At 40.1% G+C, this 27,217-nt stretch overlaps 1 protein-coding gene across 4 annotated transcripts in view; it reads left to right on the forward strand.

Moving 5' to 3' along the window:
• PXDN (peroxidasin) overlaps positions 1-27,217 on the forward strand; it is a 112,022-nt gene that overhangs the window by 11,484 nt on the left and 73,321 nt on the right. For all 4 annotated transcript variants that reach the window (XM_084826729.1, XM_084826728.1, XM_084826727.1 and 1 more), the window contains exons 2-3: positions 22,863-22,934; positions 25,110-25,181. Coding sequence is in view for 2 of the 4 variants with exons in the window: in XM_084826727.1 (XP_084682853.1) it covers positions 22,863-22,934; positions 25,110-25,181 (144 nt within the window). In the remaining 2 variants the exon portion in view is untranslated. The remainder of the gene's footprint in view (positions 1-22,862; positions 22,935-25,109; positions 25,182-27,217) is intronic.

Consider the following 27,217-nt stretch of genomic DNA (forward strand, 5'->3'; position numbering starts at 1 on the left):
ATATGTTTGTTTAAAAATGCCTAGACTGCAAAGGATCTGTATTGTGCTGAATGATATGAATTGCTTATAAGCATGAGAGGACCATCTGCATCAGGCTTATATTCAAAAACTCCTAACAACGCAAAGGGATCCTCAGGAGACTGTACATTTTTAGATTGGGTGTGGAGTCTGTTTAACTCTTGCCCTTTCGGCTATTTTGCACATGGGTCTCCCCGTGCAGTTTTTCTCCATGTAGTCAAAAAGATGTGAAAACAAGCTTTGTGTGTGGGAGGAGGAGGGATCTTCTGAGAATGATTATATCCAGAGGAAAAAGAGTTGAACACCTTCTTTCCTTCCCTTTGTCCCTTATACGTGCTGGTTCCTGAGGCTGCTTTTTGTTTTTTGTTTTTTAAAACTGTTAGGGGAAAGGTACTTGTATGATTGCAAGTCACATCTAGTCGGGATCTGAGGGAGCTAAGTCTGTGTTATACTGTATCTTTTTGAGTACCAGCCATGACTGTCTTTTCACTTTGCTATTGCAGTTTCAAGATTGCTTGTTGTTATAAGATGTATGTCTTTGAAGGATTGAAACAAACATGGCTGTAGTTGTATTGGCTTGGGTATTGACAATTTATCATCTGTGCTCTGTGTGTCAATTAAAAAAAAAGGTAAAGGTGTCCCCAACCAGTCGTGTCCGACTCTAGGGTGCGGTGCTCATCCCTGTTTCTAAGCCGAAGAGCCAGCGCTGTCCGAAGATGCTTCCGTGGTCATGTGGCTGGCATGACTGAACACCAAGGTGCACGGAACGCTGTTACCTTTCCCGCCGAGGCGGTACCTATTTATCTACTTGCAATTTCTTGCTTTCGAACTGCTAGGTTGGCAGAAGCTGGGACTGAAGACGGGAGCTCACTCTGTCACGCAGCACTCGGGTCTCGAACTGCTGACCTGCCGACCTTCCAGTCTGCAGTTCAGCGTCTTAACCACTAAGCCACCACGGTCCCTTGTGTGTCAATTGGAGACATGGAATAAAGACTAACACATTTATTGGACATAAGCTTTCATGGACTGCATTCCACTTCATCAGATGCATTAAGTATTGTCTTGAATTAAAGATTAAAGATTAAAGATTCACATGATTGGGGAGTGAGTTGTAAACAGTGACGTCAGAGGGAAATGAAGTGCAGAAAGTACAGATAAAAATTATATTATCTATGCAGAAAAACAGTGATAACCCTGATATCCTGGCACTGGTAAGCCAATTAACACATGTAGTGCGATAAGAAACCTTTATCTCGATTTAAGCCACCGGTGATAGAACTGAACTTAATTAATTGTTTCTCAGTGATTTAACTTTGCAGACCACATTGGAAGATGAACAGGTGGATGAACTGATATTGCAGATGTCATTGTTAGGTCCTGTAATAGCAGCCTTCTCCAACCTGGGGCCCTTTGGATGTTTTGGACTACAACCTCCAGCATTCCTGACAATTGGCCATGCTGGCTGGGAGTTGAAGTCCAAAACGTCTGTTGGACACCAGGTTGGGGAATTCTGTGTAACACTGTTGCCAGAGTAGATATAGGGAAAGAGACTGTAACTGGATCTGCTACAGGGTCTGGTCTCTGTGTCTGTATCTCTGTTATGTAGCCTGTTGATGCTGGTGAGTAGCTGTTTTAGGTTGGATGGCTGTCTATATGCAAGTACAGGCTGACCATCCAAGACCTGTGAGAGAAAATTGTCATTGTCCAGGGTGGGCTGTAGATCACTGATGATTTTTGAGTGGTTTTAGCTTGGATCTATGGATGACAATAAATGTTTTCTGACATTTTCTCTTCTAGGTTTACACTGTAGTATAATATTCCTGAGTACCAGGGTGACCCTGATTATTTGTTTTTTCACTTGGTATTGTAGTTTGCCTGTTATAAATCCTTAAGTTGTGAGTCTCTTTCTGATGGTCTGAATAGTTGTGCTTTATTATAGAGCCAGGTTGTAGATAGTGGATTTTGTGATGTGTTTTGGATTAGCTGGAAGCATGTACAGATGTGTAGTGGTCAGTAGGTTTCTGATATAAGGTATTGCATGGACTGGTCAAGGCTCAGGTTGATGGTGGGGTGAAAGTTACTGAAGTCCTGCTGGAACTTCTCAAGTCCTCCTGTCCATGACTCCACATGATGACATTTCATATGGATGGTAGGCACTTGAGAAGTTTGTAGACAGCTTGTTGTTTTTGCTGCAACATACTGACATGGCTACCTCTCTAGAAATTTCTGACATAAAGTGAGATATGAGGTCATTGCATATTTGTCATGCATTTGATGTCCAGAATGCAAGGTTTGTTGTCTGGATCAGTCAGCGTGTAGAAATCACTGAAGTTCTCCTGAAACTCTTCTAGGGAAATCTTCCCTTAGATCCATATTGTGAAGACAGTAATGTATTTCAGGTATAAAAGAAGAAACTGTTTCAGAGAGAAATGTGTGATTATCAGAAGAACAGTTCTTCTCCACTGATCAGTCAGTCATGACTGACTAGAAACCATCCTTATTGCATCAGTTCCAGGGTTTTATGTTATGGGGCTCTTCTCCTGCATCTTTCCAAGTTTTAACCCAACACCCAAGTTTCTAACTACAGTTTATACACATGTGCATATCACTCAGCCCTGATTCCATTAAAAAACAAGGAAAAGGATTGGAGAAGCTTCAGGAGGGGGGTTACATTTTGTAGAGAAGCAGGGGTGGGAGGGAAGGAATGTGTAATCCTTTCCCTGACTGCTGATTTCCACTCCAAATTGCCCCAAAGCTTCCCATGGGATTCCAAAAACATACTGATTTTATTTTATTTATTATTCTTTTTTTGTTATGTTCCCCCCCCCCAATGCAATACAAACAGTCATTTTCCCTTCCTCCCCCCTCCAGGCCCTATTCTCACCCTTTTAGGTTTTTCCTCCTTTCTCTATATCACCTGTATTTAAATAGTTGTGGTTTCATGCATATAAGTAAAATCATTAAGCAAAAATTGGATAAATAAATAGTTGCATACTTATTATTATTACACATTTAAATATAGATTTTAAATATTTTAATTGCTTTATTTATTCAATTTCTATACTGCTCAATAGCTGTAGTTCTCTGGGCAGTTCACAAAAACTAAAACCACAAAGTACACCATAAGACGATATAAAATATGAAAATGTAAAAGTACAACATAAAAGTACAACCAGAATAAACTCTAGCAGCAAGACAGAGATTTAAAATACAGATTTAAAACAGCATAGCTAAAAGACTAGAATGCTAAAATGCTGGGAAAATAAAAAGATCTACACCTGGCACCGAAAGGAGTACAGTAAAGGTGCCAGACGAACCTCTTTAGGGAGCTCATTCCATGGTCAGGGTGCCACAGCAGAAAAGGCCGTCTTCCTGGTAACCACGTGTCTCACTTCCTTTGGTAGGGGCTCCCAGAGAAGGGTTGGATCCAGAGATCCTTCCTGTGGAAGGGGGCATGTGGAAGCTGACTTTACTGCCCCCTCTTTGTCCGGCATTCCCCAGAGCCCCCTGAAAACGTACCCCTGATGTTATGGGATCCTGCTGAGTAGAGTGGGCTGTGGCATAGTGTACTGCGGGAAAAGAAGGCAATAGTGAAAAATTAGAAAATATGGCAACTTCTGCTTCATTCACAAAAGATCCCTTTCCCTACTTTTCTGCTATCTCCCCCTGTCCCTGCATTTTTGGAGGGCTCTGGGGGCTGATGTAGAGATGAGGGTCAGGAAAGTCAGCTTCCTTCTGTCCTTTCTGTGGTTGAATCCCTGGATCCCAGGGGATCTTCATGACAACAGAATGAGACATGCGCTGGAGTATGACTCGGATTTTCATGGAATCGGCTTTGGTCCATCAGGGATACATGAAGCAAGATAAGCCAAGTCTACCATACCTTTAAAATCGGTTTCGGCACTTGAAAGGAACATACTTCCAGGTTGGGTGGGGGGAGTAGAACTGAACGGCAGGGGCTGCTCAATCAGTGAGAGAGGCTTGCCCCTGTCTAGGCTCCCTGCTGCTACTACATTATGAACGGAGAGCAACCAATTTTCCCCAAATATGCAGATTTCCTTGAAGAAGCCAAAATCCCCAGTTCTTCAGTGCACCGTGCTCCTGAGGACCCCCCCCCCAGTTTCACTGCATCCCAGCAATCTGCTGCAGAGTTATTGCTCCCACCCCCTTTCCCCCATGTGTGCACTTTTGTCTATTGCTTCCAACCCCCCAACCCCTTCTCCTTTTCCCTGATCACAGTGAGAAGCTGCTATTACTGCAATATTACAACAACAGAGAAAGGACTTTACATCAGAGAAACTACAGGACATCAAAGAAGCACAACATCGCAGTAGCAATTTAAGAGAGCATTGGAGAAGTGAAAGAGTGCTTTAGAACAAGTTACTACAGTTAGACTTTAAGGCTTTCACTGCAGGGGAGCAAGATTTATTTCTTACTTCTGAGTAAACATACACAGAAGGGGGGGATATGTTAAAGATTAAAAGCAGACTACCTAAGGTGATTGAGTGTCCCCACTATAGCGGTAATGTGAGGGGTTGCTGCTGAGCTCCTGGGGATTTTCTCAATGAGAATGGGAAAAAATACTTCCATTGGGGAAACAAGAGGGAATGAAGTATCCCGCCCTCTTCACCACATCACTGCCAGGTCACAGAAGCATGCCCAGGATTTAATGCAGGGGGGACATGGCACACTGTGGTAAAACCACCAGGGAACCACTTTCCGTGGAAAAAGTCAGAGTAAAAGGAGTTTCAGAAAATGTGACTTTTCAAGAGGGAAGCAGCTGGTTTGCAGTGGATTGGTGACGACGTCATCTGTCACGAAGGAATGCAGACTGCTGTAACTTCGCACTAAATCGCTTGTGAAGACAGCCCCTCAGTGTTGTAGATAAGTCAGTCAGTAAATCCAAAATACCCAGTTGTCTTTCAGCTCCATCCCTAGCAGATTACGACCTCAAAACAAATTTGTTTTGAGGAAAAGTTTGGTTATTTATAGAAAAATTAAAAAGCTTCTGTATTTTAGATACTAGATTACAGAATCTTGGCTCATAGCCATTGGCTCTTCTGGGTGGATATGTGTCAGTGAAGGGTTTTTTAAAAAAATCCTGTATCTTGAAAGTTCTTTTGTATCTAGAAGACTATCTACAATTAAGTAGAATTTAGTTCCTTTTCAACTGATTTTTCGCCTGTGTTTTCTTTTTTTCAAATAGCAGCTTAAAAGATTTTTCTGTTCTTTTATTGCGTACTCAATTTTGTGGCATATTTTAAAAATCTGTTCAGAAGGACAAAGGCAAACAAACTCTGTTTCTAGTGGTTCATATTAAGATGTCCATATGAAGATAACTGCTGACTGTTGACTCATCTAACTTTGTGGTGGTGGTGGGGAAATAGTTATGTGAATCCACCTTGAGAAAGTGGATATTAAAACACTGCATTGAGGGCTAATTCTGAATTTCAAAGTCCTTTCCCCATTCAGAGAATATCTTTCAGCCCATTTAAAATGCAATTCCTTTGCCCTTTGGTGGCAAGACCATGGCACCACCCCTAATTCAGCTTGCTTAGGCAGCAAGCCTCATTCAGTCAGCCTCTCCATGAACAGTATCATTTTTATTGAATCCTTTACATAGTCGAAATCAGTCAAATACATAAAGCTGTCCCTCCTGGGCTCTGGCTCAGACAGCTTCTATTCAGCTACTACATTTCACCCATTGGGCCACAGTCCAGAAGTTTTTGCAAGCTCCATTCTTTTCCTCGATATCCAGAAGCTGTAGTTTTATCTTTTAAAAAAATCCAAACAACACAAAAGATAGTGGCTGGTTACACAGCTGCATCATCCTGATACATCAAGTATTCTCTCTTTCTACAAGAATGGCAAGAGTTCATTGTTTGCATTTTAAAACTTAGCTCCTTTTTCTCTTCCTTGGATTCAGAAAACTGAATGTTTGTGTGCTTTCTGACATTCTTAATTGTTGTCAGGATGTTAGAGATATTATCTGAGTTTGCTAATCATAAGAATGGAATTGGGCCTGATGCATTTAATAGTCTTCGGCTCTTAACAAACATGTGAGACTAACAAAACAGTCCTGGAAATGGCAGACACAGCTGTGGAATTTGCAGCAGTCAAGTTTTCCATCTGGCTCTTTTTCTGGGGCGAAACACAGTGGACGGATTGGGAAAGTAATGAACCATAAGACTTGTACACATTTTGTAAAGTTTTTGACTGCTCGTTGCTCAAAAACACTTCCAGTATCTTTAGCGTGAATGAAATATGTTTTTTTTAATACCGAAAGAGGAGTTTCAAGGATCACAATCGTAGCTTTATTTACTATTATATAAAAAGGCATCCAATTTAAAATACTGACAAAATGCAGAAATCCTACTCCCAACTATGCCACATTTTATGGTCGTATTTGCATTAAAATTATTTGAAGCTATTATGTGAACAGATCAAGTAGTTTCTTAATTTTAAAATACTGACCATTATACTTAAAACTATACATTCTTACTAGAACTGAACATGTGGCTTGAATAAGATCAGACTGGCAAGGGACTGCAGCAGAGAAGGGGGCAGAGAATAGGATGGTGTTTAGGCGGCAGAAGTGAATAGGCATTGGTTGTTGTTTCCCTGACGGGGGTGCGGGGGGAAAGTTAGTTTTTAAAAATCCCTTTATCTTTTAACTCAGCAAAGGATATAAATATAAATGCATCTTCTAGTTGTGTGCATTCTGCTTCTCAGTGGAAGGCTTGTTTTAATATGAGTTTGGGCTAGTCAAGAAGATTATCTGTTCAGACAGGAAATTAATATGTGAATATTGTTCTCAAATTAATTCAGGAATTTTTTTTAAAAACACTCCTATGTAGGTGTAACTGGTTCCATTTTGCCCAGTGATGCATGCAAAGACTTTTTTTAAACTTCACATATTTGTTGTTCAGTCGTGTCCGACTCTTCATGACCCCATGGACCATAGCATGCCAGGCCTTCCTGTCCTGCGCTCTCTCCCGGAGTGTGCTCAAGCCCATATTCATTGCATCGGCGATGCTATCTAGCCATCTCATCCTCTGCCGTCCCCTTCTCCTTTTGCCTTCAGTCTTTCCCAGCATCAGGGTCTTTTCCAGGGAGTTTTCTCTTCGCATTAGGTGGCCAAAATATTTGAGCTTCAGCTTCAGTATCTGTCCTTCCAATGAGCAGTCAGGGTTGATTTCCTTTAGGATGGACTGATTTGACCTCCTTGCAGTCCAGGGGACTCGTAAGAGTCTTCTCCAGCACCACAGTTCGAAAGCATCAATTCTTTGGCGCTCAGCCTTCTTATAGTCTGGCTCTCACAGCCATACGTTGCTACTGGGAAAACCATAGCTTTGATTATACGAATCTTTGTCTGCAAGGTGATGTCTCTGCTTCTTACTATGCTGTCTAAGTTTGCCATAGCTTTCTTCCCAAGGAGCAAGCATCTTTTAATTTCATGGCTACAGTCACCGTTTGTGGTGATCTTGGAGCCCAAGAAAATAAAATCTGTCACTGCTTCCATTTCTTCCCCTTCTATATACCAGGAAGTGATGGGGCCAGAAGCCATGATCTTAGTTTTTTTTAAGGTTGAGTTTCAAACCTGCTTTTGCACTCTCCACTTTCACCCTCAACAAGAGGCTCTTTAGATCCTCTTCGCTTTCTGCCATTAGGGTGGTATCGTCTGCATATCGGAGGTTGTTGATAATTCTCCCAGCAATCTTAATTCCGACCTCTGATTCATCCAACCCGGCATTTCTCATGATGTACTCTGCATATAAGTTAAATAAGCAGGGTGACAATATGCAGCCTTGTCGTACTCCTTTCCCAATTTTGAACCAATCGGTTGTTCCATGTCTGGTTCTTACTGTTGCTTCTTGACCTTCGTACAGGTTTCTCAGGAGACAGGTAAGGTGGTCTGGTACTCCCATCTCTTTAAGAATTTACCACAGTTTGTTGTGATCCACACAATCAAAGGCTGTAGCGTTGTCAATGAAGCAGAAATAGATGGTTTTCTGGAATTCTCTTGCTTTCTCCATGATCCAGCAAATGTTGGCGATTTGATCTCTAGTTCCTCTGCCTCTGGAAACCCAGCTTGTACTTCTGGTAGTTCTCGGTTCACATACTGCTGAAGCCTAGCTTGTAGGATTTTGAGCATCACCTTGCTGGCATGTGAAATGAGCGCAATGGTGTGGTAGTTTGAACACTCTTTGGCATTGCCCTTCTTTGGAACTGGAATGTAAACTGACCTTTCCAGTCTTGTGGCCACAAGTCTTGGGAAGTGCTCCAAATTTGTTGTCATATTGAGTGCAGCACTTTAACAGCATCATCTTTTAGGATTTTAAATAGCTCAGCTGGAATACTGTCATCTCCGCTAGCTTTGTTGTCACTAATGTTTCCTAAGGCCCACTTGACTTCACTCTCGAGGATGTCCAGCTCAAGTTCAGTGACCGCACTATCATGGCTATCAGGGACATTCAGATCTTTCCTGTATAGTTCTTCTGTGTATTCTTGCCACCTCTTCTTAATCTCATCTGCTTCTATTAGGTCCCTGCCTTCTTTGTCCTTTATCATGCCTGTCTTTGCACAAAATGTTCCCCAGATATCTCCGATTTTCTTGAAGAGATGTCTAGTCTTTCCCATGCAATATAAACTGGAGATACAAACCAGGAAGATAATTTTGGAAAGTTCAGTGAAAATATCAGTTCATGTGCAGCAGTGAAAAGGGCGAAGTCCATGCTTTGGATTACGATTTAGCATTTGTATAGTGCTGTGACAAACTCATATTCTAATATAGATCCACAGTGCTCCCTAGCACATTTAGTCAGCTGGCACTCTGCTGGCCAACCTGACTAGTTTTATCTAGCCTTATCTCACTTCTTTGTCATAGAATCATAGGGTTGGAAGGGGCCTACAAGACCATTGAGTCCAACCCCCTGCTCAGTGCAGGAAGCCTGATTCCCAGGCGGTCTCCCATCCAAGCACTAACCAGGGCTGACCCTGCTTAGCTTCCAAGATCAGACAAGATCAGGCGCATCCAAGTGTAGTGCCATAAAATGAGAACAAAGCCTTAATCCCTTTTCTTCAGTAGGCTGACTGGTTCCAACCATATTGGGCTTTTGAGTTGTAAGTTACCATTGTTAAGAAGGTGGGTCCAGCCAAATTTTCTGATTTGCTGGCTAGACCACTGACATCAGACATGGATGCTATCGCAGTATTGGACTGACCATCAGTCTCTGCAAAGGGGCTGGCTTTCTCTGAGTGAAGATTCCCATAAAAAATCCCCTCAGTCTTTCTAGAGCTTTCCTATATTCCATCTAAGGAGAAGCCAGATGCGCATGCTTTCTCTCTCTCTCTCTCTCTCTCTCAGACCATCCTCTCTGCAATAAACTCGGCATAGACTTTGGGACTCAAGGCTCTACTCAAGTAGGTAATGTGACTAGATAAGTTAGGGTGACTTTTTCATTTTTATTTTATTTCTGTATATGTCTGTGATTGTTGCCTTTCCTGCCCCCCCCCATTTCTCTCTTTCTTCCTATATAAACATCTTTGTATATTTTGAGATTTGGCTGTGATGTTTAAAAACTCACTGAACTCTTCCCCAAGTGAAGGACCGCATGGTAACAAAGCTACCACTTCTGTTTTAAGATTTTTGGGAGGGCTTTGGAAAGTTCTGTTTCTGGCTTAGGGAAGGAAAGTCCAAAGTTGTTGTTGTTGTTGTTGTTCAGTCGTTCAGTCGTGTCCGACTCTTCGTGACCCCATGGACCATAGCACGCCAGGCCTTCCTGTCCTGCGCTCTCTCCCGGAGTGTGCTCAAGTTCATATTCATTGCATCCGTGATGCTATCTAGCCATCTCATCCTCTGCCGTCCCCTTCTCCTTTTGCCTTCAGTCTTTCCCAGCATCAGGGTCTTTTCCAGGGAGTTTTCTCTTCGCATTAGGTGGCCAAAATATTGGAGCTTCAGCTTCATTATCTGTCCTTCCAATGAGCAGTCAGGGTTGATTTCCTTTAGGATGGACTGATTGGACCTCCTTGCAGTCCAGGGGACTCGTAAGAGTCTTCTCCAGCACCACAGTTCGAAAGCATCAATTCTTCGGCGCTCAGCCTTCCTTATAGTCCAGCTCTCACAGCCATACATTACTACTGGGAAAACCATAGCTTTGATTAGACGGACCTTTGTCGGCAAGGTGATGTCTCTGCTTCTTACTATGCTGTCTAGGTTTGCCATAGCTTTCCTCCCAAGGAGCAAGCGTCTTTTAATTTCATGGCTACAGTCACCATCTGCGGTGATCTTGGAGCCCAAGAAAGTAAAATCTGTCACTGCTTCCATTTCTTCCCCTTCTATATGCCAGGAAGTGATAGGGCCAGATGACATGATCTTAGTTTTTTTAATGTTGAGTTTCAAACCAGCTTTTGCACTCTCCTCTTTCACCCTCAACAAGAGGCTCTTTAGATCCTCTTCGCTTTCTGCCATTAGGGTGGTATCGTCTGCATATCGGAGGTTGTTGATAATTCTCCCGGCAATCTTAATTCCGACCTCTGATTCATCCAATCCGGCATTTCTCATGATGTACTCTGCATATAAGTTAAATAAGCAGGGTGACAATATGCAGCCTTGTCGTACTCCTTTCCCAATTTTGAACCAATCGGTTGTTCCATGTCTGGTTCTTACTGTTGCTTCTTGACCCTCATACAGGTTTCTCAGGAGACAGGTAAGGTGGTCTGGTACTCCCATCACTTTAAGAATTTGCCACATTTTGTTGTGATCCACACAATCAAAGGCTTTAGCGTAGTCAATGAAGCAGAAATAGACATTTTTCTGGAATTCTCTTGCTTTCTCCATGATCCAGCGAACGTTGGCGATTTGATCTCTAGTTCCCCTGCCTCTTCGAAACCCAGCTTGTACTTCCGGTAGTTCTCGGTTCGCATACTGCTGAAGCCTAGCTTGTAGGATTTTGAGCATCACCTTGCTGGCATGTGAAATGAGCGCAATTGTGCGGTAGTTTGAACACTCTTTGGCATTGCCCTTCTTTGGAATTGGAATGTAAACTGACCTTTTCCAGTCTTGTGGCCACTGTTGAGTGTTCCAGATTTGTTGGCATATTGAATGCAGCACTTTAACAGCATCATCTTTTAGGATTTTAAATAGCTCAGCTGGGAGACTGTCATCTCCGCTAGCTTTGTTGTTACTAATGCTTCCTAAGGCCCACTTGACTTCACTCTCGAGGATGTCCGGCTCAAGTTCAGTGACCGCACTATCATGGCTATCAGGGACATTCAGATCTTTCCTGTATAGTTCTTCTGTGTATTCTTGCCACCTCTTCTTAATCTCATCTGCTTCTATTAGGTCCCTGCCTTCTTTGTCCTTTATCATGCCCGTCTTTGCACAAAATGTACCCTTGAGATCTCCAATTTTCTTGAAGAGATCTCTAGTCTTTCCCATTCTGTTGTTTTCCTCGATTTCTTTGCATTGTTCATTTAAGAAGGCCTTCTTGTCTCTCCTTGCTATTCTCTGGAACTCTGCATTCAGTTGGGTATATCTTCCCCTTTCTCCCTTGCTTTTTGCTTCCCTTCTTTCGTGAGTTACTTGTAAAAAGTCCAAAGTACCTTTCTTTTTTCCTAGGTCTGTGCTGGGTCCTTGGCAATAGAGTTCAGAAACTCCCCAAGCAGCTTGCCAGACTAGGGTGTGTCAGGAGGTTCATCCAGCCTTTCAGAAATTCTTTTCCTGTGGAACCCATGTAAAGAAGGGGTCCACCAGGAAGAAAAGTTATGCTCCCTCTCAGTCATGTAACAAATGCTTTCAAAGTGCTTCACATGCATTATTTAGTTTTAATACCAACAACAACCCTGTGTTATCCTCCATATTGCAGATGAGGAGGCAGAGAAATAAGAGAGTGGCTTGCTTAAGGCCATCTAGTTTGTTCATGGAAGAGAAGAGTTTCAAACCAAGGACTTCCTGATTTGTAGTTCAGTCTCTTAGCCACTATGGTACATCAGCCCTTATTAGGAAAGTGTTTGAAAATAAAACAGCACATACATTGGGCTGGATCCAGAATCTGCATCTCATGGACAGAAGGGTTCCCCAATGGTGGAATAGGGGAGGAGGTGATTTTCATCTATTTTCCTCTCACTCTGAACCAACTGTCTTCAAATGGCAAAAGTTACTTCAAGACATTTCTTATTGGCCACAATCAACCAGGCAATTGAATCTTTAAAAGCCTGTCTGAAAGATTTTTTTTTTTAATGGACTAATGTCAGGCAGAAAGGGCATGGGGAAAAGTTATAAGCAGGCCACAATGGACTGCCTAGAGCAATTTCCATAGTTGTAGTGTGATGCAGGTGAGTCATGTGCTTCAGACAGGCCTATATACTGAAAATGGACAGGTCACCCCTGTAATGTTTCATGTTTATTTATTTATTTACTGCATTTATGTACTGGCTTTCTTCCAAAGCATACAAGGTGATTAATAATGCTTAAAATAATGGCTTACAATCTAAAACATGGTATGAAGGCATAGGGAAGGAAAGGAAAAATACAAAATAGAAGTACCAACTCTTTCATTCTGTTTACAGTTATGGGAGCAGAGGAACCAAAAAGGATGTTGGTCCCAGCCAAACAGAGGCAGACCTCACTGTTTCATCTCTGTCCATGTAAGGTATCCTTTGACTGGAGCTAGAACTAGCCAAACTGTAGTGCCCAGTTTTTACTAATCCTCTCCTTATCATGTGGGTGAGGTAATGTGGTTAGGGACCTAGGACAGGGTTTTTGCAGTTACGATGCTTCACCATTGGAACATGCTTCCCAAGGAGACTTGCCCAGCACTGAGTCTGTTATCTCTTCAAAACTAGCTGAAGATCTTTTTATTTACCCAGGCTTTTAGTATTTAGCTTTAGTCTGATAGTTTTAACTGACTTTTATAGACGTTTTCTTGTTGCTGGTGTTTATAATTATATTTCTTGATGTTTTGTTTTAGTATTACTGTGAACAATTGTGAAAGGTTGCTTATATATCTGTAAAACAGTGTGTAATTGTTTGAAATACGTTAAATAGTAAATAAATATGCCCAAATATCCTCAGTAACTGGCTAAGAAGTATTTTTAGAAAGGGAAGTTCATAAACTTTTGAAAGCAAGCATAGCTGCCCCCTTGGTCATACAGAATATCCTCTTCCAGCAGCGGAATGAAGCTTTCTGTTGGCTTTCTGCCATATGATAGGATCCTTCTTGATCCTAACATAGCAAAAGAAGGAAAGCAGCTGAGAACTGGGTGGCATTGACAGTCATCTTTGGTGCCTGTTCAGAATGTTGCCAAAAATACAAGGAGCAAAACCTCCCAATGTGAGTTTGAAGAGCTGGGGAAGGGGCCAACGATGCATAGTTGTAGGCAGAGGAGGATCTAGAATGGGTCCAAAAATCATTCTCTTGGCACATATACACATAGTGTTTTACGGATGCTTGGAATATTGGCAGGAGTTATTCTCCTATACACCAAATCCATGTTGTTTCAATTTTTAAAAGCCTATATTTATTTGTTTGCACCTGTGTCCTGTTTTCATAATAGGGAAAAAAAATACTGACATGAATTACAAGTTCTTCCCCCTCCCCTGGGTCTCTTTTGTTTTGTTGCCCAGAATTGTTTCTTTTATTTTATAAAGATTTGTCATTCTCATTTTGTTGGATCTGTATCTCAGCAAGGCTGCTAAGTTTTCACCTTTCTGTTGACAAGAAAAAAAAAAATTTCTAAAAGAAAATCCAGCAAGATTAACCAGAACAAATCAATACCGCCAACAGTTGTGGTGAAATCAGGGTTGTGGTTGTTTTTGGTAACAGGTTTTATTTAAACTTGTATATTTAATATGATTTTAATAATGTGTGTGTGTGTGTTGTATTGTGTTTCTGCTGTAATCCGACTTGGGAAGACTATGTGCTATATCCAATGTGTCATCCTGCACTTCCGCCACCGGAACTGGGCAGGAGACCTCCACATGTGCTCTCAAAATCTGTTCCAGAATGCTGGGAATGGAGCAGATTTTTGGGTGGCCTGGAGGTTGAAGAGGAGGGGAGAGAAGGGGAAAGTCCCATCGTGCTAGCAGAATTCTGCTACTGTGATGTTGAATCTAGCCCTGTGGTCTTTAAAAATATATATTTATTGATTTTTAACAAATAAAATATTAATAAACAGTCTAGTCCTATGATCTTGAAAGGCACCTAAGAACTGGATTAAATGAATAATTTTTACAAATTGAAACAGGTAAGGCTGAAACTGCCCATACAGAATTGCTGTGCCAGCAGACTACCTAACTATAGTGAAATTTGTAAAACTGAGTCAGTCTCGCACAAGCTGGATACAGTTTATTATTATGAAAGGAAGTTACTTTGTAGCCTGTGCAATTGATGAAACAAGATGGAAGCAAAGACAGTGCTCCAAATACAAGGAGGTCGAAGGAAAGTAGGGATGCCAATGGTTTTCTTGAGCCAGGTCTAGAAATGAACTTTGGGAGCTCTTAAGAGTAATGAACTTCTAAAATTCTGAAATTCTGCTTTGGCTCAGGTTAAAATCTCAGTCTTAGAAGGATTCCTACGTTCCCTTCACTATTGCCCCATCTCCAAAGCACCGCAAGCCTCCCCCCACCCCCCAATTCAAGTGGGCCTTACAGACTTACCTGTTTACCTATAATTAAGGGCTAAAACAGACATTACTTTAAATCTGTATCTAGCAGTTATGCATTTGTTTTCATTTTTAGAGTAGGTACAGCTGGCTAATCCTGATTTAAACACCTCCCACCCCGTTCCCCACACTGTGGTCCCAGATAGAGCTCTATGAACCTACTCTAAAGTAAAAAAAATTAAAACTCGTAGCTGCTAGCTATGTATTTAAAGTAATGTCTGTTTTGGTCCTGAGTTAGGAATGTATTGAGTGCTGCTGTGTATATGATGCTATCTGGTTTTAATTGTTCATTTTTTACTTTTATTCTTACTGTTTTATCATTGTTTTATTGTGGTTTAGTGATTTGAAATTTTGTTGTACACTGCCTTGGTCAGTTTATAAAACTTTTAAATGAGTAACAATAATAATCACCCTGGCATAGCCCCACTTCCTGGTCATTAAGTGGACTCCCCCTTCATGCGATTAACTCGTGAATGGGACTAATCATTTGAGAGAATTATCAAAAGCATAAAAGATATTAGTAGAAGAGGGTGCAAAACAAAATACATTGCACACATATACAACATATTACTGGAAATAGCCCAGAGCAAGAAAAAACCAATTTTAGATGAGGAAGGAGGATTTGTCTGCCCAAAAGTAGAACTTAATCTTGCAAACAGGAAATGAATTTTAATTGTGTTTAAATTTAAAAGAGCTTCAGTATAACATTCTTTACATATGATGCCACAGAAGCTAAACAGAACCTATAAAGTTAATACATTTAGTTGTCGGAAATGTGCCATGCAAATAATCTGCACTTGCATATCTGGTGAAATTACCTGAAGGTAGCAAAGTACTGGGACATAAGAATTAATGTATGAAATAAATGGACAATAAAAGAACCAGAAATGACCTTGGTGGGCATTAGGTAAAATGTAAAAGAGAGAATGTTTTTGATGAAATTGTTGGTAGTGGCCAAAATTGTAAGTGCCAGAATTTGGAAACTGAGTGCAATACCAGAACTGAAAGACTGGTTGACTAAAGTTTGGCAGCGCCAAAATGGAAAAAACTTTATGGAGAGCCTGGGAAAGAGGTAGTGAAGATGACCTGGCGGGGTTTGCAGAACATTGGTGAAAAAATCTTAATGCATTCAAATATATGAAATTGTTAGCTTTTACACTGTTTTTTGTGTTGTGACACTTTGATGTTATGATGGATATTTTAATTAATAAAGCTATCAAAATGCCTTTAAATATGAACCTCTTCCTCAAAGTTTCTACAAGATTCATGCTATTTGTATCCTAAAGGTATATATTACTACTACAAATGTTGTTAATATGATTTTAAATGACTTATAGTTTAATAAATAACTGCTTTAAAGTATTGCGATGAAACCAATATTGAAGTGCCACTGATATCATGCAGTCACTGCACTGATTTGGTTATAGAACTTCTTTTGTGTGATTTTTCATGCTCTGTTGTTTGATTGTTTTTGCTGCACTGATATCTGTTTTTCATTTCCTGCTGCAATGACCTTGAATAATAATAAAAAGAATAAGAATAGAGTATATGCAAGCAATGTAGTCTTGCTGGCAGTTGCAGATCTTTTGTTATTCACAGGGAAACACAGTGAAGAGACTTGGTGTTTACGCTGGTGAGTAAATTGATGCCGGGGGAATAACAGCTGCATTTCATATCCACCTTATTTTTAGTTATTGTCTTCTCACTATTCCCTTCTGTCTCCCTCAAATGGCAGAATTATCCATTTAGGAAATTTCCGATCGTAATATCACCTATTTTGAAGTATACTTTCTTAGAAAAAACAATGCATTATTCCTAATCCAGAAGAAAAAAATAGCATAAGCTGTTTATATCTATAAATGATCAATTTCATGCTGAATTTACTTAATTTTCCTCCCCTTAAAAACCATGATGTACAATACAATCCTGTACATGTGTACTCAGAAGTAAGTATCACTGGATTGGATTCAGATATGCATTTGTGGAAGAGCTGTAGCAGCGGTGCAGTTCCCTAAAACATTGCGCAAGTGGTAGCACAATATGCAGATATTGAAATCTGGCAGTGAAATAAGAATTGTGCGTATGTTGTGCAAGAGCTGAGCACTTCCGGAACCCAGTATTGCTGGATTAGGCTCCTACATTGGTGTAATGAGATTGTGCAAAGTTGCTTGTCACTCAGCCTCACTGTTTGTCTTGTGTAAAAAGGATGTTGCTGCAGCAAAAGTTGGCTCAAAGAAGTGGTTGAATATTTGGGGCTCAGTCCACACATCTTTCCACTCAGTTTGCTGCTTTGGATATGTGTCTTATCTGCCTCTAGCCTGTCATTCTATGTCTTATATGGCCAGGCAAATGCCTCTGGAAATACTTTTTTTCTACTGTTTCACCAACTGGTTTGTAAGCCGCTATAACTCCTTTTAGGAAAGGAACGAAAGGTCGAGAGATCCAATCACAGATCTCCTGCACCCCATTTAGCTAACTTGGCTAATAAGAGGTGCTCCATGGGTCAACCTGGGGTGGAGAAAGTCAAGACAGCATTGAGTGGTTGGAATTGAGGCAGGGTTGGACTGGCTTGGCATGACTGAGGGACCTATAGCACTCCCACTTCCTTAAGGCACCAGCTATGAATGAATTACTGTTTATTCATATTGATTATATAATATTTCAGGTCTGTGCTTTTATTGCAAGCTCTTGGTTTACACATTTCAAGAGAGTTTATTAAGGAACTGAATGGTTTTCTCTCAAACTGTGGAAAGGATAGGAAACTAGTCTGAAAACATGTCATACTGTGATTTTATTATAGTTTAAGCTTTCGATAAGTCTAGAAATATTTAAATACTTGTAGTTACAAGTCTGTTGGGGGAAAAAAAGGAATAAAAGTCCATGCCTAATCAGACACCCTGAGGTTCTATGAACCTCTTGTGGGATACAAATGCAAAGATAAATAGCTCGTCCTATTCATAGTATTGAACTGTCCAGAAATATAGACGTGACTATGGCCATTTTTCATGCTTTCTTGATAAAATTAAGACTAGCGACATTTCTAAAGGGACTCCATTAGAGGTGCAAAACCCAAATATATGCAGTCCAGTTACCCTGAACATGTATATAAATGTCGGTCACATATTTCCTCCAAAATCTCCATCTGTTTTCTTGCATATTAGCTATGGAACTACAGAACCTAGGGGAACAATCCTATGTCTGTTAGTCAGCAGCTAGACAGCCATAGGATACATCGGTTCTCTGAGAACCGACCTTCACCCCCCCTGCACTGCTTTGTAGGCAGCACAGAATGGCCCTATGCTCTGCACTCATAAGAGCAGTGCAGAACGGCGGAAAAAGGGCGTTCCCAAGGGCGGAAATGCCTGTACAACACATCCTATGTGTCATCCGGCCGCTGCCACCCCAACTCCGACTTCCCACAGCTAGACAGCTGAAATCGGCTGTCTAGCCGCAAATGCAGGGTGGCTGAAGCGCAGAGGGGACGATCCCCTCCATGCTTCTCCTGCCCTGCATTGGATAGGTGGTCACCTCCAAGTTCAGAGGCATCCACCTATCCCCATAGGATTGCGCCCTAGATGACTTAAATTCTTCACTAGGCTGAGGCTAAGGAATAGGCCTTCCTTCACCTCTGTTGTAAAACCTATTACACTTGGATTTTTTTTTTCTAAACTTGAAAGCGGGTGTGAGAGTCTCCTGATGACCTTGTAAAGGAGCTCAGAGGGATATGCATATTGGGTTTAATTGATTTGGAGGCTAGGACTACAGAAAGGGATGGTACTCATTAGTCTCTGACCTGGTTCATTGACTTCAACTTTCTGAATGGTATAGATAAAAAAAAGTCTGCATAGCTGAACAAAATCCTAACTGCTAGATTTAAGAACAAGTCTCAGCTACCTTTTACGATTATTGTGATTAAAAACTAACACACAAGAATTGCATGAAGTTTGAATGAGCACAATTCTGCTCCCCCTTGCTCCCCCTTACCCCCGCCCCCCAATATTGTATGAGCACAGAGTTTTCATTTGTTACATATCCATCATATTTGGGGGTTGGTTCACAAACTAGCATTTTCCCAGGTTCTGCCGAAACAATTGTTATGAACATGATATAGGGGATTTGAAGATTATAAAAAAAGGTTGCTTTGGTAAAGCCTCAGTGGCCTTTCTTTAGTTGCAATTCTGAACAGAGGAAATCTTATTTCTTCTTTTTTTCTCTTTTTTTTAAAGCAAGCTTTCTCCCTGATATTGTGATTATTGAATGGAAAACCCTGGTCTCATTCCTTTCTCTGAAATATGCTATGAAACGTTAAAAGTTGTTTTAAAGTTTGCTTGGTCCGTGAGTAAAGTGAGTAAAGAATTTGTTAAGGATCACTTTTGTGTTGACCCCCCAGGAACAGGACAAAAGCAGAAATAAAGGAGATGAGATTATATATCATGTCTGAAACTTGGCATCTGCATAAAGATAAGTTTGCCCTCCAGGCAGTTTTTTTAATGGGAGAACAAAGAGTGTCCAAAGAAAACATAAGCTCCCTGATTTACTCGGTTCCAAGATTTTGAAGATATCATTATATGGAAAGTATGCTGGTGCATTCCAGCTGTCCCTGCCAAAAGCTATATACGTTTCCCAACTTTTTGTGTTATTATTAAGCTCATGGTTGTACTTAAAGATTGACTAATTTGATGTAATAGTTGTGATTTTGGATCTATTTTGTTTCTAATACTCATCTGTTCTTCTCTGCTGATTTGAAAACCACTTTTGCACAACTAGTTTTTCCCCACCAAGACATGATTACTTTCAGCCAATCATATGTGAAATCTTCATTTTGAAAAACATCAGGACCATACATGTTCAACACATATGTTAAATCCCTGTGCAAGATATATTTAGCAGGTCTCAATATTCAAGTTTGCCAAATAATAGTTGGTGGGTAAAGTGAACAAACATCTATTGAACTCTTCACAAGACAGATTACTGTATGGACATTTATTTATTAATTAAATTTATATCCCACCTTTCCACTATAAGATAGTGCTCAAAGTGGCTAACAATAAAATACAAGATAAAATACACAGCTCTAATTAAAACATAAAATCAAATGATTAAACACACATCAGTGAAACGGAAATAAACCATTCCCACCAGTTAAAACCTACTTAAGTAAACAAATTAGCTTAATAGTCAAAAGTCTGAATAAAAATGCCTTTGCCTGCCAGCAGAAGGACAATAAAGATACAGCTAACCTATTCCAGAGCCTGGGAGTAGCCACTTAGAAGACCTTCTCTCAAATTTCCACCAAATGTGCCTCCAGCCTTGCCCTGGGATCTTAAAACCTGAGCAGGAAGAACATGGACTTTCTGTTGTTGTTGTTAACAGTTCTATACCAGCCAGTAGTGAAAGCTGTCTGGATGGTTTACAAAAGATTAAAATCTTAAACATACAACTTGTTCCAAGTTTATGTAGGGCTTTATCGGTCGGAGCCAGGATTGTGTCCAAAAATGGACTCTTTGTGAAGCTGTTGTAGCAAGGGAATCACACCCTCACTATAAGCAGCTGCAGCAAATGGTCTGGCTGCATGATTCTGGATCAGCTGAAGTTTCTGAACACTTTTCAAAGGCAGCCCTAGATAGCATGTTACAGTAGTCCAAACAGGATGTAACTAAGGTGTGGGCCACTGTGGCCAGATCTGACATCTCCGGGAATAGGCACAATTGGAGCATTAGCCTTAGCTGACATCTCCGGGAATAGGCACAATTGGAGCATTAGCCTTAGCTGAAACCTGGGCATCCAAGTTCAAGCATGAATCCGGGAGTACAACCAAACTGTGAACCTGAGTCTTCAGGGGGAATGTAGCCCCATCGAATACAGGTTGAATCCCTATTCCCTGATCTGCCCTTCGACTAATCAGGAGTACCTCTCAATTAAACTTCAATTTGTTGTTCTCATCCAGTCCATTACTGAAATCAGACTCTGATTTAGAACTAGAACAGCCTCCTTGGATTTAGATGGAAAGGAGAGATACAGCTGGGTGTCATCAGCATACTGGTGGCACCAAACTCCACAACTCCAGATGACCTGACCCAACAGTTTCACGTATATGTTTATTTTAATTATTTTTGTATTATACTTTTAGTCGGCCCAATAACAAAAGTTATTTAGACAGATCATTTTACACTAAAAGAATAAAACACTGTACAATAAATATAACCCATAACAACAATAATCAGCACAGGAGATAAAAATGCAATATAAAATATATAAATCTGGGAACTTAAAAATTCTAGAATTGAAAATGCCTGAGAGAAGGGGACTGTCTTTGCCACTGAAAAGATAACAATATGAGTACCAGGCAAGCTTCATGGAAGGCATTCCATGATCAAGGAGCTTCATGGAGGGCATTCCATGAACAATGGAGAAAGCCCTCTCTCGTGTAGCCACCCTCTTAACTTTATTTGGTGAGGGTACCTGGTGGATAGCCTCTAAAGATGTCCCAAGGGTCTGAGAAGGTACATGTGGGAGAAGATATTCCTTTAGGTACTCTGACTCCAAGCTGTTCAGCATTTTAAAGGTCAACACCAACACACCGAATTTGGCCCAGAAACAGACTGGAAGCAAGGGCAAATGATGAAACGCTGGCATCACATGATAGTAATAAACAATCCCAGATAGTAGTTTAGCAGCTCTATTTTTGGCTAACTGAAGTCTCCAAACCATTTTCAAAGGTAGCCACATGTACAGGGCATTGCAGTAATCCAACCAGGAGATTTCCAGAGCGTGGATAACTGTTGCCAGGCTGTCTGTGTCCAGATAAAGCCGATAAAAAGTGCTGCTAGCCAGAGGCCAGCTGTGCTTTAAGTAACAATTATGGATCCAGGAGCACCCCCGAACTGTGTACCTAATCAACCTCCTCTAGAACAGGTTGAACTCTACTCAACTCGGCAGACAGCCACCCACTAGCAGTACCTTCATCTTGTCTGGACTGAGCTCCAGTTTATTGGGCCTTATCCAGTCCGTTACCCTGCTCAGGCACTGATTCAGGACCACCAAATTTAGCTAAAGCAATCTCTTTCCCTTAAACAAGCCTGAAGACAGATTGAAAGGAGCTAGATAATCTGCCTCATCCAGAAACACCTGGAGCTCAGATCCACCACACACTCAAGCACTTTGCCTAAGAATGGAATCTTGGAGACTGGTTGGAAATTATCTAGCCCCTTGCCCAAGAATGGAATACTGGAGACTGGCTGGAAATTATCCACTATGGTGGGGTTCAGGGAGGTTTTTTAAAAAAAAAAGATGTTCTCACTGCCATCCCCTGTAAGCATGATGGAATCACAACCTGTTGTAAAGAGCATTTGCTATAAGGTTTCTTGGGGGAAAATGCTTGCAGTGAGAGAAGAGTGGTCATATGAATAGATGAAGACAACATTTCCATAGGGAAATGGAAAAAACAACAAAGTGTCACTAGGTTTGGTCTAGATTATTTAGAGTTATGTAAACTTTTAAAGATATAAGCAGCCTGATTTTTCCTTGCGAAACCATATGTGAACCATTCTAGTTCTATATCTATGTACAGTGTTTTGAACTAAAGGTTAATAGTCTTTGCCTTGCATTTGGTCGTATCATGCACAACTATTTTAATTAGGTGAAATGGAAGCATATTTATATCAATTTTTAAGCAATAGGCCTTGCAGATGCACAATATTCTCACTACTCGAATTGAATTTACCAATGTTTATTAGGGATTTAATGGGGAAAACTTTATTTTAGTAGAAGTAAACAAAGGCATTCTTCAGCTCATTATTTCTGTGATAGATTTGGTTATTGTTAGCAAGGTAGATTTCTGAGAAATAGTGTTAATTAGATTAGCCTTTGCTGTTACAACATGACAGCAGTTAATGATTTTATACCTCACTTAGCACAGTGAGAATTGTCTGAATTTGTTTGTGCTATTACAAGCTGTACCTGATTTCCAGTTTAATTCTGAGCTGAGTTTTAGATATTTACCTACATTTTATTTATGTCTAGTTTATAAAATAGGCTTCATTTTCTTTACAGATGAATGTTTTTATTAGAGTGGTTGTATGTACATATGGAAGTTGGTAGCAAAGTTTTGTTTTAAGAGTGCTGAAATACTTACCTGAAGTGGTAATTTTTATACTAATTAGTATAATTATTCCTAACAGGGATCTGCGGTTTAATAGAATTAAAGAAATCCAGCCTGGTGCATTTCGACGGCTTAAAAATCTGAACACATTGTAAGTTTTATCCCTTACAAAACCTACCTCCCCTTTTGTAAACAGTAAACAAAGAAACAAACAAACAAATGTATTTACAGTTTGTAAATAAACTTTTTTATTTTTACCTTAGGTTAACCTCAGTAAGTCTAATGAGATTTGTCTCTATGTATATTCAAGTAATTTTTCGATAATGCTGATTATCATTCTCTTTCTAATTGTTTTTAAATGTCTAGTCAAGACTTTATAGAGTCCACACTAAGACTATAAAAAAGTCTAATGTTGGTGGAAAAGTTAAATTGTTAGTGTAATTATTGTACAACTATAATTTCTCTTTACCAAGTCATTTAGGTGAGGGTTGACTGACTTCAGTTACAGTTTACATTAAAGAAGAACCTAGAATCCACCAGTGTGCATTAGATGTATAAAGCTAGGGGGCATACACACGATCTCTTAACAGTTCATTCGTCATAAATTATCCCAAGTATGAATTGTTGCTTGCTGAATAATTTGACCTGACAAGCTGCAGTCAATTTCCCATCCATTATCAATACCTCAAGATGCCCCAGTGGTTTGGGCCCTGCTGTGAGGTTCCCCAGGTTGAGTCTGCTGGCAGTTTATCAATAGGAAATTTTTCCTGCCTCTCTAATAGATATTGGAAAAACCCAAAAAGCGAAGGAGATCATACTGACACATTAAAAACATTATTTATTTATTTATTTATTTAAAGTAATTTTTAGGCAACCTTTAAGGGCAGAACTCTCTCAAGGTGGTGTCCAAAATAAAAACACTACAAAACAATGCAGAACTACAATAAAAATCAATCAATAAAGATTCAGTTAAAAATTCTATAAAAACTGGTATCATCAATAAAAACTGCAACCCACAGACTATGGGAAGGCTAACAAAAACAGGTAGGTCTTCAGAGCCTTCTTGAAGACCTACAAAGAAAGGGCTGGACATTCCAAAATGGAGGAATGAAAATGTTACAAAATAGTGAACAGGTTTTTTAGTTCCCCCGAACTTGAACTTACTTTTAGGCTGGATGTTAAACGTGGGGTGGCAGGGGGGCTGGCTTGATGTTGTAGCTATAAAGGGCAGTATCCAATGCTGCCTGTCCCTGAGCGCAGCCACTGCCACTTATGTGAGCTCCGCCAGCCTGCCCCATTCCAGAAAAGAGTGTTTCCACTCATTTTGGGTTCCCCCCAAGAAGCACTAAATCTCTGTTCCACAAGCAGTGGGCACCACTTCAGGAAGGGATTGGCAGGTTGGTTGCTTGTGGGCAGTCGCTATTGGATACTGCTCAGAGTCTCTATATTTACAGGTTAAGGTGGAGTCTAGAAGGAGATAGCAGACTTAAATGGATTAGGTTATACTAGGTACTATGCAGCTTTTCAGTTTCTCCTACTAGGACTACTCAGACAAAGAAACTAGCAATTGTTGATCCCCCATTTTTTAAAATATAAAATTCAGCAATTAACCTGGATCTTTCTCCAGGCTTAAATGAAACACATAGACTTCTTGTTAGATAATAGAAGTAAAGAGAAACATAGTAGTTTTTATACTAGCGAAGGTGGGCATTAATTTTAGGTGGTATACTAGGTAAAAAAAGTCAAGCACAGCCAAATTGCACAGCATTACCTAGTGGTTGTAGGGAATGAAACCCTCAAAAAGTTCCAACTTCAGGTGGTAGAAAATAATCCTTAGTTTTAAGATTGTGTTCCTGAATAGCTAAATTAGATATTCTCCAAGACACAGAAAGCAAAGTAAGTCATGTTGATCCATAAAAAAAATTCCAAGATCCACAGATGGGCAATAACTTTTATGTGGATTAACCAAAACATCACAAAATAGTTAGCAATCTGTAGGTTGACTGCTTTAGGTTTTTTTTTAATTATTATTATTATTATTATAGGTAAATATTTAAAAAATTATTCCACATTGTTGAATGCTCTCCGTAAGAGAGTGCTGAGCATTCTTAACGTTTTCCTTCTCAGTATTGTAAACATTTCTCTGGATCCTTATTGCTTAGAAGATTTTTTAAAAGATAATAAAATTCAGATAACAGTTGTAAGAAATCAGTTTAAGTATTTTTTTTTTATTTTGTTGTTTCCAGGTAATAAAATTATTGCAATTTTTCAAGAAAATGCTCTAGGAGAAAATAAACAAATACCTGTTTTTCATTTATTTTTCCAGACTTCTAAACAACAATCACATTAAAAGAATACCAACTGGAGCATTTGAAGACCTTGAAAATCTAAAATATCTGTAAGTTGAAATATTTGAATAAGAAAAGTGGATATAAAGTAAATTCTATGTAGTATGGGAAAACAAACCGTTTTCATTCTGTAAAGTACATGTATATGTGGAGGGAGGAAAAGTGGCTGGGATGATGATACTATTTTATTTTCTTCTATGCTGCTCACTTCAGTTCCTCCAGGATTTAGCATGAAAGTATGACCGTCCCAGCATCACAAACCATATCATTAAGTGGCATTTGCATGCGTATTTTAAAGTTGTGTTACGATGCCTCAATCAGTTGTGTGCGTGAGAAGTTGAATATCATTCAGTGACAGTACTGCAAATAAGAAAACTAGAAAAATATAGAGTGCTCTTGGAATTCCATTGAACACTGCAAAAACTTCATATTACTTCTGTGGCTGCATTCACATAAAAATGATACATCAGAATTGGTGAGAATTCTGACTTATCAGTAACAAGCAGTGTGCTAGCGCACCCTGCCTGATTGTTCCAGCTTGACTCCTTCTGTAAGTGGGAATGGCTAAATAACCAGAAACTTTCCAGGGTGAAAAAGCTTTGTGTTATATCCAGACCTGGTCACCTGGCTTGTCCCTCCCCAAGCAAGCCAGAGTTTGAAGCCTGGGTTTGAAGTTAGCTTAGGGATCCAGGCTTGATAGAGGAGCAACAAGCCAGGGTCCAGGTTCAGGTGTAACATGTTTTCACCTTGGTAAGTTTCTGTTTACTTTAGCTGCTCCTGCTTGCAGGAGGAGCCAAGTGGGAGTGATTGACAATTTCCATTAATCTTAGGAATGCTGACTTAAGAGTTTTGTGCGAATGTGGCCAGTGTGACTGGTAAATGTTCTGTCCTATAAGGAGTTGCCTTATAAGCTGATACTTTGTGATTCAGTATGCATTTGTCTTGGCCAATGCCTTTGCTACGGATTATCCTTCCATTGGCAATAGCTTTGAGAAAATAATCCAGTTACAGTCCTGGACAATTTCTTTAAGAGTTTCTTTGCTAAATGTTTGGTGTCTGCTCTGTCTTACTTTTGTTTTTCAGAAAATAGTTTTCTTTGTTAAGGTGGGGTTAGAAATCAGCTTTGACATTGGTGGATCTTTGTACAGACAATATTGTCAGAGTGACATGGCAGCTGAGCTTCCAGCCCACTCTTACAAATGGCTAAGAATAAAGAAGGAGAGCTCAGTCCCTATTTGTATTTCATGGTGGAATAGGCAAAAACAGGCTTCCAGTCAACTTCAAGTGATTGGTTAGTAGAGCACCTACCGACAGCATCAAGAGCAAAGTCTATAACATGAGTGTGCTGGTTTATGCCCCTGTAGGTAGGATGAATTCTAATATTTACTGCTGTTGATTCACTATTTCTTTTTTTTAAAAAAAAATTGTCTTCCTTCCAATATTTCTAATATGTCTTTCTGACATAGTTGTCAAGGTGGTTCACAGCAACATTTAAAACGATACCATCATAAAATAGTCAGTAGTCAGACTGGTAAGCAACCAGAAATGAGAACAGCAAAGATTACAGAGCTGGATGAACAAGACAGATTTTAATTGGCATAGGAAGGCTGACAGTGTAGGCTGCCAAATAGATTTGGGAAGGAAGTTCCACAGGCAGTATGCCATAGTCCATAGCAGAAGGCAAGGAGTAGGAAACGAAGGGTGGCAGCTGAAGGCAGTGAAAGGCGGGCCAATAAACCTGGAATGAAGGGACCAAAGAAAGTTCTAGCTTTCTGGCAGCTGATCACACAAAGATTATCCATTTGTGGAGATTGACGTGAAAAGGGAGGCTTGCATAGGGCTGCCAGAGAAACAAATGTTGGGAATGGAAGCCAATCATGGTTTAAGAGATTCCAGAAGAAACAAGAAAAGGGAAGGCCTTTTCTTCTCGCTGAGCTCTCTGTATCTGGATGCAAATGATTCAGGATGTGACCCACACTACAGACATTTGCACCTGGTACTTATTTTGAGTTACATTTAAAATACGTAATCAACCTGTATTATAATGATTGTTTCTATTGTGCATTTTGTATGTGTGTGTGTGTGT

Source organism: Heloderma suspectum, chromosome 1 (genome assembly GCF_057233095.1).
Source record: "Heloderma suspectum isolate Gila_16-S chromosome 1, 16-S_ref, whole genome shotgun sequence".
In the NCBI taxonomy this organism is placed as follows: Eukaryota; Metazoa; Chordata; class Lepidosauria; order Squamata; family Helodermatidae; genus Heloderma; species Heloderma suspectum.